Source organism: Chamaea fasciata, unplaced genomic scaffold (genome assembly GCF_029207755.1).
Source record: "Chamaea fasciata isolate MVZ Bird 193981 ecotype frontalis unplaced genomic scaffold, bChaFas1.0.hap1 SCAF_1, whole genome shotgun sequence".
NCBI classification, from domain to species: Eukaryota; Metazoa; Chordata; class Aves; order Passeriformes; family Sylviidae; genus Chamaea; species Chamaea fasciata.
In genome coordinates, this window is record NW_027094086.1 from 72780730 (window position 1) to 72793088 (window position 12359).

General features: G+C 38.1%; 1 protein-coding gene across 5 annotated transcripts in view; it reads right to left on the reverse strand.

Annotated features, from left to right (window-relative positions):
* CTNND2 (catenin delta 2) overlaps positions 1–12359 on the reverse strand; it is a 640488-nt gene that overhangs the window by 1919 nt on the left and 626210 nt on the right. For all 5 annotated transcript variants that reach the window (XM_066186189.1, XM_066186180.1, XM_066186212.1 and 2 more), the window contains 3 exons: positions 12051–12177; positions 7843–7974; positions 606–679 (listed from right to left, as the gene is read on the reverse strand). In XM_066186189.1, coding sequence (XP_066042286.1) covers positions 606–679; positions 7843–7974; positions 12051–12177 — 333 coding nt within the window. The remainder of the gene's footprint in view (positions 1–605; positions 680–7842; positions 7975–12050; positions 12178–12359) is intronic.

Sequence of the window (12359 nt, forward strand, 5' to 3'; positions counted from 1 at the left end):
TCTGAAATGTATAAACACATGCTGACTATCTTAGAAGACTATCTTCTGCTTCTTGCCACCTCTGTAAGTTTGGACAGACTTCGTGACTGCAAAATGATGTAGCCTGTCATTTCACACATGGTTATCACCAGGAGTACTGATGCTCAGACAATGATGTGAGAACACTTTGTGGATCCTGCTCCTCTGCACATGTTAGTAATGTTCCCTCAAGATGGCAGGAACAGTTGCACTGCTGTGGCCCAAAATCTGTGATATTTGTTCAAAACAAATATCTGTATTGGACTCTATGCTGGGTTTGAAAAAGGCTGCCTGAGTTCATTACCTCTAGCAGTCCCATAAGGGATCTTACAAGTTTGGGTCTGATATTACTACTGCACAAAGGCGTGTAACTACTCTAGTTTCTATTTCTAGAACTTCTATCAAGGTGTAACTGACCTTCAGGACTTCATTTCATTTCCCATATTCAAACACAGGTGTCTAATTTGGATATAGGAGTAAAATTCTACATGAAGCAATCTGTTTATTTGTGATATTTTAAAATTTCTGGTATTTTTCTTCCATTTCCATATACGATGTTGTCCCAGTCTTTTGCCATCTGTACTTACCTGGTTATGTTTGATATCTTCAGCAGGGGCACCATACGAATTCCTGTACAAAGTTGAGATTCCAGTGTTCTGAGCTGCAGAGAGAGAAAAGGAAGGAAAAAGCGGGTTTACCACACTTCTTTGGCCTCACAGTGAATTCTTCATTAAATACATCATACAAAACCTGTTTCCCACACTCCAAAGTCTTTTAAAAGTACCTGCAGGCTTTTCCTCCCACTGAACTACCATCATCTTTGCTTTGGTGTACATACATCTCTTTGGTATTCATTTATTAATGGCAACAGGCTCCATGTCATGTTCATAACAATTTTGTGCACTTCTTATATGCATCAACGAAATAATTTCACATAAAGCTAGCATTCAATAATAAATTTCAGGTTATAGGCGGGCTTATGTAACACATGCAACAAACAACATTTGTAAATATTGAGATTAAAAAACATTTCAGTTCTTTCACTTCAGTTGGACAATGTGGATTATTAATCCTAGTCATTTTGCTTTATCTTGAAATTATTCAAGCATAAAGTGATTAAATATAAGTGTGAAGTTATGCAAAAAGTAATATGTACTCATACTGAAGAAGTCTGGCCAAGATAGTCTCAAATCCACAACTGCTGTCACTGCTGTCACTTTCTTCTCAGATATCCTACTACTCAAATGCACAGACAAAACTGAGCTACAAGTTTGAAACTGGAAGCATTTCTAAAGAGGAGAAGGAGGATAATACACAGTATTGCAAAAATTTATTTCCGACCCCATCCCAAAAAATCCCAAATGAAAAGCAAAAGATTTTCCTTGCAAAGCTGACTCCACTGATCCCTCTGATTTGCAATGTAGCTGAAGCTTAGTTTGGCGGTAGGACTTGACTGTAGTTACTGCTCATATTTGAAAGACTATGAAGGCAGCATTTTGAGTGGCTGCTGCATACTTTTCATGCATTATTAATTTTGCAGATGTTATAACCAATGATCAGATGCTGTTAATGAGGACTCTTACTATAAAAGAACAGGCCTGAAAGTAAAAATTGTGTAGTTGTGAATCAGAGTCATCAGTGGAACTGAAACATGTGGCTCGTGACTTCTCTGTGCAGTGGTATAAAACCTGGAGGCACCAAGAGTGGCTTTTAATACTTTTACAGCTCAAAACTTGTGACAGCAAGTGCTGAGCATCAGAGCTGAAAGCTGGATATGAGATCCATGCTAGTCCCATCACTAGGAAGAACCACGTTTCTGAAGATGCAAGCTCTTTCTTCATTTGGCAACGTGCAAGCATGGACCTCTGCTGTAAAACTTCCTCTGCCTTTCCCCCCACCACTGCACACTTTCTGGAGAAAGGAATGGCATGGCCTTCAGGCAAAGTTGGCTGGAATACATCAATTCTGATCTCCACAACTGCCACAGGTTCCACGCTGAGGGTGTAATTTTTGTCAGTTTGATGCACTGCTCCATGTTGCTGCTTTACAGATCTCACATAGTTTTTCTTAAAGATCTGCACCATGTTTGTGAAAACAGGATAAAGAGAGTTTATATGGTGGCTTGATGAGCTCTAACAGCTGGAAAAAGAGACTTTTCACTTCCAACTTTCACAACCATTAACTGATAGGGATGAAACCCCTCCTGTTCCTTGAAGACCTGGACGCAATCACTAAGAAAGTGCAGAGTCCTCTGTAGGAAACAGAGAAGAGCCCTGGATGTCTCCAAGCGCAGCATGACCCTTTTTTTAAAGGTGGCAAGAATACGAACTCTAGTGACAGATGCTGGTTGGGCGCTTCCAGTGGTAGGTACTCTTAATTCTACCTGCATGCCAATAGGCCATAGCAGATAAAAACAGGTGAAATGATGGAAAGTAGTGCTTGAGTAGTTTTCTTTGGTTGTCAGCATTAATGTCAGAGTTGATCTGCAGAGGTTCTCACTGTTCAGGTTACATTTTGTCACTAAAGGGATTTTTGAGACATGTCTGTTATTTCAGTGGGTTTCTTTATATTCCAGCTGCAGCCTCTGCTGTAGTGTTTGAAAATACCCCTCCTGATGAGTCCTTAGTATTAGAGAAGTTTGCATCAACATTGCTTTTTATGGTGCATCTCATGACAACAGGACTCTCAGCAGTACAGCATCTAGATTTTTCTTTGATATCATCGTTTTAATGCTGTTTTTCTGATTTTCTTGCTTGTCTCACAAAATGCCAGAATAAGTTTTGTTATACAAATTCCTCTTCTCAAGATCTAAAGACACTCAAGTGTTCCAGATACCCATTTTGTGAAGTCCCTGTTCTTGAAAAAAACATTAAAGTGACATTCAATGTATTGGACTGTCATAGATGGAGGAAGAACTTCTTGTAACCATTTTGTTTTTATGAATATATGTGTCAAGATAAGAGGGTTTGAAGTTTCATGCATGTGAGTTTCTAGTCAGACATGAGTGAACATACTGAGTTCAGACAGGTCAATGCTGTTCATGGCTGTTTGATGTCAAAAGTAAAAGACTGGTACAAGGTGCAACATCTGAGGGTATTATGAAGAATCTGATGAAAAATAGCAAACCAGACTCATGCTAATTTATATGTTGTTCCTTCAGGCAACCAGACATTAGGAGGGAGGTCATGACCTTTCTGTACTGATATATAAAAAGACGTGGTACATATGTTCTGCTATTAGCCATGAGTATTATAAACCTAGAAATAGTTCAGAGTCGGTGTGTAGCTGTCCAGTGCAGTACTGTGACATTTGCACTGATGTCCTCACAAATGTCACATATCAGATTGAAGTTTTACGGTCTTTTGGATCACATATTACACAATGGAAAATGGATAGTTTCAGCTCATGAAAATAGTTGCAAGCTCTGTGTTGCTGATTTCACTGCAGTCATGAGGATACAAATTCAGAAGTTTAAAATGAAAAAAAAAATCCCTCAAACCCTTAGTAATCCTTTCTTAAAGCAATAAAAAGAATGAGACATGGGATGCTTGAAAATAAATGCCAGGAGTTCAAGAATAAGAAATCTTGGCTTAGGCTAGCTTGGAGGTTGAGGTAATTCTGATTCTGGAGGAAATATAAGTCAGGCAATGTAGCTGCTAGCAATGAATGCAGCCTTGCTTCAGTACCTGCTTCTGAACATGCAGGAGGCATCCCTGGGAACTCCATTCCCACTCTGCCATGCTTCAGTGAGGAGCTGACTCCTGCTGTCCAAAAGCAGAGGACAAATACGAAAGAAAGAGAATGAGCTAGATGAATGGACAGATTGTGTGGTTAATATCCAATTTTTCCTGATAATATTGTATATGCACCATCATAATAAAATTGTAAAACAAATAGAAAGAGAAGTCAATGAAGTATTTTTTTTTAAATAAAAACAGCAAGAGAAGGGAAAGGAGTGAAAGGAGTAAGAAACAGAGATTTCTGCAGCCCCATTTCTTCACAGAAATGTGAGAACTAGCTGAAAATTAAATTAATAGAGGAGTGATCAGTGTGTGTGTTTATGTGTGTATTTTATGCAGTCTCTAAAGATCAGTACATAAATACTGAAAAGGCATTTTCTGGTAGGCAATTTGTGAGCATTCTAAAATGAATACTATGATCAACCCGCAGTACTTTGCGGTTCAGTTGCATAAAGGACATTGTAGAAAGACACCTTTCTTTTTGCCTTCTGTTCAGTCTTCAAGGTGATACTGGTTAAAAAAAGGCACATGGTTCCCATAGCAGTTTTCTTCTGAGATGACAAACACTGAAAATTATGTTACTCAGTGGTTTATGTGACAACTATGTCATTGATCACATTCATCCCCATATATCCCAGTCACTTGATTCATGGTTTAACATTTGGCTTTCAGATCCTGGAAGTACTTATTCTGAACATATTTACAGACACTTTGGAATAACAAGATGCCAGCCTTTTGCCCTCAGGAACAGAAACTGAAAATAAGAAAGGACAGCTCAGCTGGACAGGTAGTCATCCTCATCTGGTATTGTGCAACATGCTTTTTCTGCTATAAGCAGCCTTTAAAAAAATTCAGTTTAAGACAGTAAAGGAAAATGCTTCCATACCTCACAAATTTTAGGTAACAGAGATCATTATCAGTCACTACCACTGCCACCTTTTTGCACAGTGAAAAATGAGGTAAGGTCGTGAGAAAAAATTACAGCCCATTATAGTTTCTGAAATAATAATAATAATAATAACAACAACAACAACAATAATAATAAGCCTCAGCACCTGTAACATCGGATGGTGGTTTTTTGTGTTCTGAATATGCATGGACTTGCCAGTAAGTTTAAATAACAAAAGTATTCATGATCGATTCTTTATAACCAAAGGAAAAATAAATTAATCAGAAGGTTTTTTTTCTGCTGCTGGAAGAGAAGGCACAGTGTGTAGGCTATGATGTACGTATTAGTTCAGTGAGGGAACTAAAAAAGTAAAAGAAACCTCAAAGAAGGAGTCTCATGATGGTACACAGGAACCTTATCTTCCCTGTTCTGCAGGAAAACACCTTGGTATAAATAACATTATCACGTGCACTTACAGTTCCCATTTTCCTAAACTGAATGTAATAGTTTTTGTCTTAAAAATATACTTTAGGTGACAAAATTTTATTATTCGTTATTATTTTCTATAGAGGGGAGAAAATGGACAGCAAATTTAAAAGGCATCATAAACCTGTGAAGAGGGCAATGAGAACTTTGATACTCTGCCTCTATTTTTTTAGCTATCCTGATGAAATCAATGTAAGTTATCATCTTCAGACAAACTGTTTACTTCATATATTCTCCATTTTCCCCAGAGGTTTCCTGACAAATCCTCAGGATGGCAGGAAGCCAACATTCCTACTTCAAAAATCCATCAAAAACCTTCATTTCAGTCCCAGCCCAAAGGTGATAAAATTTTTCAACTATAAACTGAGAAGAGGTTTGGAGAAGACCATGGAGACAGTCATGGACAAATTGGACTAGAGCTGTGGCTCTACACAGTGTAAAATCTGTAAGTCAAAGAAAGCTTTGTGTAATACATCAACTTGGCACAAAAGTAGAAGAGAAGATCAAAATGCATGTATGCTGGGTGGAACCTGAGGAAACATTGATCTCAGTCCCGTCCACGTGGATGTACCGGCTGCAATGCACTCTCTGATGCACTAAACGAAACGCAGGCATCACAAGAAACTTGCTACATGAACTTGTATTAGGCGACTCAAGTAAAGCCAAAATGTCCCACAAAACCACAGATACTGATTTAATATGTTTTTAAAATCAAGTATTTATTATTTAATGAGCTACAATTATGTTACACAAATTCCATGTTGAATGTTGATGGGCAAAACTCCTTCTGTCATTTTCTTTTGTTCTTATAAAGGTGCTTAATTTGAGCTTAGACCAAACGTGCAGGGATTTGGTGATCTGAAAGAGAGAAAGTTACTTGTTAATTCCATATTCATTTTTACATTGGTAATGGAAGATTGTGAAATATTACACTTTTTGATTGGAATTTGTTGGACTTTTTTCCCACACTGAGCTCAGGAACTGGAAAGACAGTTGATAGCTGAGCATGATGCTAAGAGTTTTAAATTTCCTTACTAAAACCCCACCCAAATAATCATTAGAAATAGATAAAATACAAGACAATATTAGAGGAAAACACAATGCAAAAATTAAAGTGACTAAAGGTTGCTGAGGCAGTACAAACCTCAAAATCTGAAAATTATATTGCGAGAGAAAGGAAGTAAGGGAAGTCGGAATGGGAGAAGGAAAACACCACAGTAAAAAAGAAAATGAAAAGGGGTGTGGAAAAAGAAAAGCCCATTTTTTAAACATGCTGAGAGAGACAAGATTATCTGCAAGGAAACACAAATTTTCAGCAGGGAGACACTGTATTGTGGTGAACTTTCTGATATAATTTGCTAGTCTGAATTTACAGATACAGCTAGAACGAAAGTACTACCGTTTCTGCCTTTTCCCTTTCAGACTGATGCCCTTATTCCTGAGATTCACCCTTTATGGGTCTTTGACAAATGGCTGAAAAAGCTTCAGTCCTGTCCTTCACAATCAGCCAAGTAAGGGCCACTGAATTATTATAGAAAACCAGCTCATGCAGTGACTATCAAACACTCAAAACATTACAGACACATACAATGCAGTACCTGGACTGAATCTTCTGCACTTTCCTGTAGTAGCCCACAGAAGTCATTCAGAACACTCCTAATTTCTGTAGTTTCCAAATCGTCTTGACTGTCATTCTTCTCTTTAGATTTTCACCTTCAGGCTAATTAACATTCCATATTGTGTTTTCACACATGTTCCAGGGCTGGTCTTTAGGTTTTGATTACATAATCACATATAGTAGATACAGTGTGAGTATCTTCATGTCCGGAGTACAGTCTTGAAAGATGGATCTTGTGGATCTTACAGATGGATTGATGCTGAGTCACCACGTTCCTGGTGAGCAACCCCTTCTGCCTCTGAGCAAGACCTCAACAGAGGGCATGGGAGAAGGTAACAGGCATTCAGACTTCTCATTGTGATGTTTTGGCTGCCCTGAGGCAGCATTTGGAGGAGACCGTGATGCTTGGTACTATGTAAACGTGACAAAAAGTTCAATAATGGTTATTTAAGCCTGTACATTGGTGATGGAGACCAACATGTATTTTGCAAGAGAACTCATGAAGAGATACAGCACTGGGAAAAGCACTCCAAATTTCCTAATTACTGAAATGCTAAGAGATTAATGAGCTCACTGGGGAAGAGAGGCCTTCAAAGAAACCTGCAACAGATGCCACAACATACAGAGAAAATTACTGCATTTAGATCAGCCCAGCTGAGAAAGTAACATGGATAGACTTTACAAAGAGCCACAAATTTCCTATGAATGCTGACATAAAAAATGAGTTAACTGATCCTGGAGAGCATTCCCTGCAAAAGACAGGTGTTAGGTGTCACTGCACACGCTCAAATATACCAGTTAATTCAAAGTGATCAACCAACTTCCTTCTGAAATGAAAACAAATGTAAAATTGAAAAAGACATGCAAAGTTGGATTCAGAGCCTTTCTTCTGTGAGAACCATGGTGTTCACAAATAATTTTCACACAGTGTTGTATTCATTCGAATATATCTTCAGTTGTATTTCTCAAGGTGGCTAAAACTTGGGAATTAACCAAAGCAAGCTGACTCTTTTTTACAGTGCCGCAAGCCCAGCCAATCCTATAAAATCAGCGCTCTTATTTTTATATATGCTATGCAAGGAAAATCTCACCTGTCATGGTGTCTTTCCTAGAAGTGTGTTCTCCCTTATTTCCATGGTAAGTGGCGTTAGTTCCAGTTGATTCATAGTCTGTTTTTCTTTCTTTTAGGCTGATCATTTCCCGAGGTGAGGCTGGGGCACTTGCTAGATAACAAAAATGGATTTTTTAAAATCATATATGACTAAATGTAGGGTTTAATTCTTGAGTAAGTGTTTCAGTAAAGTTTGTATCTGTTAGTTTTCTAACATGAAGCTGATTGAAGAAACACTACCACATTATGGAGGGAAAGAAGAGACTTTATCTCAAGGGCAAGGTAAATGTATTACCTGGCCAATCAATGGCAAACTTAATTTTATTTCTGAATGCTATATCTCTTTTTACTTACATCCAACATCTGAGATGATCACTATTAAAAAAAAAAAAAAAAGTAAAGCAATTTTTTTTTTCTCCTTTCACTTTTCAGTTTCTTTAACTTGTCAAAACCTTCTGGTAGTGGCACTCCTTTTTTTTTCCTCAAAATGGGTACTTTATTTCCATTGAAAAGACTGTTAACTTTCAACTGTGTGGAAAAAGCCCCTACAAAACTGTTTTCTTCCCTTTTCTCTTGAAAATAAACAAACTAATTAAATTATTCTAATGGAAAAGGGAAGAAAAGAAAGCCTTTTTCCCCCTAGAAAACATACACCAAAGAATGCCTAGCAATTAAAGGTAACTCAAATAATTTCTCCGTCTTTAAATACCTATATGTGCCATTAAAGCAACAACTGCTCCTTTAAGTTATTATTATTTAAACTAAATCCTTCATCACCTATACTCATGGTACAGCTAAAGGAGGAAAGTACAGGTAACAAAAAAAGAAGTGGGCTTTAAAATTGAGTCTCACACACTGGAGAATGTGGAGGTGATCACTGGCACTGATCATGAAGCCTTAGAGCTTGCAATGCTTAGGAAAAAGAGGAAAGTAAAAGGAAAAAAACCAGCTTTCAAGTCAAGTGACTTCAATATATTTAGGTGTTGGTAGACAAGGAGCACTTTCCCTGTGGTGGAGGGCAGCAGAAGGAACACAGGGTGAGTGGCAGAGTCCCCCAGAGCCTTGTAAGGGGCACAATGGTACAAAATTTACTAAAGTGCTGGTGCTTACCCCCACACACTCCCCTGCCTACACCCAGGTATTTGATATGTAAAAAGAAGCTCAATAACCAGTAACAATGCCTTTGTTCAAAAACAAGGAAAAGAAAAAAAAATCAAAAATGTAATGTTAAAAATGTTAAATTCTTTGTGAAGCTTGACCTTGAGGCATATCTTCCATCACCTCTAAACTATGTTACTTTTTTAGTTAAGCAACAGTGATGTACTTGCACTCAACCATGGAGTAGGGAAGCACAAGTGATGTTGAATTCTGCTTCGATTGGTTTTGCGGGCCCTGACCTTTAAATTTACAGAGCAAATGTGGGACAGATGTTCTTTCTTATGAAGCCATTAGAATTGAGGATTGCTTTTAAACTGTTTGTCAATAGTGATGTAAATCTAAAGCTGATAATCTGGCAGAGAGCAAGAAACATGACGTTAAACTACCAAAACAGCTAATGGCAGCTTGAGTCTTATGGAGAGCAGCCCAGAACACAAACCTTGAAAAAGCTGCTAGCAGAGAGACACATTTTGTTTTATATACCCTGGTAAGAGTTATAAATACTCTGGTGTTTTGAACAAAACTGACTGATACAGGTAAAATCATCTCTCTCTGTTCCCTGTGGTAATTCCCTTGCCCTTCCCATGAGAACAAAACTACTTTCTGGCAAGAGTTAAAAAGCAGAAGCACCCTCTTCCAGAGTTTTTACTGGAAGCAAAGATGAAAACTTTGGTTGATATAAGACTGAAAACTGATACAGTGTTTTTCTGCTCTACTTCTTAAAGGACACAGAAAAGAATACAGAGATCTCTACAGTAGTTTGAGCCTGTTATTACCCAGTCCTAGGGATGATCAGGATGGTGCGAGTTCATTTACTTCAACTCTATACCCCAAGGTAGGATCCAGTATACCAACATAATTCTTGACAGATTTTAATCTGGAACTAAAGATCTCTGATGACAGAGATCATATAACTGCTCCAAGCAGTCTGTTCCAGTGTTTTCTTTCCCCACTGCTAGAAAATGTTCCCTGATGTCTAGCCTGACTCATTGCTGCTAATTATTTCCATTTGTCTGCTATGAAAGCAGAAAAAGTTCACACTATTCCTCTTCACAGCTGGCTGTTAGGCGCTTGAAGACTTGGTGTGTACCTCTTCTCACTGTCTCCATCTCATGTCTCTTTGACTTGAGTTAAACAATTACAGTCCATTCAATATATTCTCATATCCTGATTTTTCAACCTTCCAATTCATGTGTGCAACTGACAAAAATCCCAGATAATTTCTAAAGAACTTTCATCTAGTCCTAAATTCTCATTGTAATTTATTTTTAAAGAATTGGTTATTTTTTTCCCCTTTGAACATTATCTCCAATTTCTCAGGATCACTTTGAATTTCAATAATGCCCTTCAAAGAACATGAGTTTCTCCCAGGTCGATGTCACCCACAAAGGTAACTTTTGCCAATTACCTGGGTCATTACTAAAATCACTGAAGAGTACTGGACCCAGGCTAGGCTCCAAGCACAGTGTTCTGCCATTTTGGCAATGAACTATTCCCTTTCCTTCTGAATGGTTTTCAGTAAGTTTTTTATTTACCACACAGTATGTTTTCTGAACTCTTGGCTAACTTGCCTTAGGCTTGTCCATAAAAATGTTGTGTAAAAGAGTCTTACTGATCATAGGATATTGTACTTACAGACTATTCTATCTGCAAAGTGCTTTGATTATGTTGTAGCAGAAATTCAGATGGATTTAATAAGAGCAATTGGTTTGCATTTGATATGGATCCTACCAGGCACACAGCAACTTGTATTGTTATGTAGAAATAGATACTCCAAGAGCTAAGTAGTATCTTATGTTCCTACTATCTTTGAGCTGCTCGGGTTCTGATTATTTGTTCCAGCAATTTTCTAGACTGACTGGTGTGTTTTGACATGCACTCTTCTTCCTTCAGAAACAGCCATTATTATCTCTGCTTTTCCAGTCTTATGATACTGATGATGGCAGTAAAATTTCATCCAAAATTTAGAGTAACAGAAATGAGAAGATGGACCTGGCAACAGAGAGAACTAAGATCTCAGGGCCAGACATTTCAAGTACCTGGCATTTACAGTCAAGATGAGATTTTAAAGAAGAAAAAAAGGAACAAGAGCCCTTTATGGACTTGTGTAATGGCAGATTTTAAAAACAGAATAGCAGCTCTCACTGTACTTCTGGTTACATTTTCACAGCTCCTCACCAGTTGTGGTTCTGCAGGACTAAAATGCAGCTTCTAGATAATTTACAAAACAATTTTCTTAAAAAAACCCCAAAACAATGGCATAATGGTAATCATAAGTTTGGCAATTTTAATTCTAAACTCTTGATGTGCCTATGGAATGACAGCATTTGATTGAACAAGCAGCAGAAAGGCCAGTGAAAGACTGACAGTGCACTCACTGTTCATCTGGAAAAATTTTCAGTAGTGGCTTTATCTAATGAAGGTATGTTCTACCTTAGAATAAAGTGAGGGGAAGATTACCCAATTTCTAGACAGAAAAATTAATTTGCATTATGGCATTAGTTGAGATACTTACATTAGTTCATTGTGCAGATCATACAGAATTGATAATATCTGGTGTAAATATGCTATCAGTGTTACAGGCTGATGTGTAGAGAAATCTCTGAAACTTACATATGCATATGCATATGCACGTACCCAGAATAAAAACTGACAAAAGTCTTCAAACTTCTGTGAAGTGTGCAAAATGGTCATAAACCACATAGTGGCTTTCACGACTAGAAAGTGAGCAACAGAATTTCCTGATGCTACCAATGGATACCCTTGCCCTGAGATCTAGTCAGGTAAACCCCATCAAGAAAACACTCTGGGAGATTTTATGACAAACAAATTTACACAATAATCTTTCTTATGTAAAATTTTACCAGGCACTAAGGAAAAAAAATTTAAATCCTGTTTTAAACAGGTAATTTGGTGACAGCAGAGAACACACTTTGTGCCCTTCCACCAGAGTTAACAACAAATGCAGATGCCAGGGAAAAGGACGGTGATGGGTTGATTACTTCTGCCTTTGCCCCGGCCGGGCCTTACCTGAGCGGTTGTTCGGAGACATGCGCACGGGAGAGATGGAGGGCGTGCGGGATGAGGAGTACGGTCTTTGCCGATCCCTTTCTATCGTTGAAGATGAGGCTACAAAGTGATACTGTGACCATCCATCCTGCAACACCAAGAATCATCACAATGGTCAGTGAAAATGCCACGCAGCTCCCCACTTTAAGCACAGTACTTCTCTCTGGTGTTTTCACTATGGATACACCAGTAGGCTGCTGTCTTCTTCCTGCCTTACTGGGTGATAAATATAGTTAGTGGTGCAGGACAGGATATGCTGACTGTACTGAC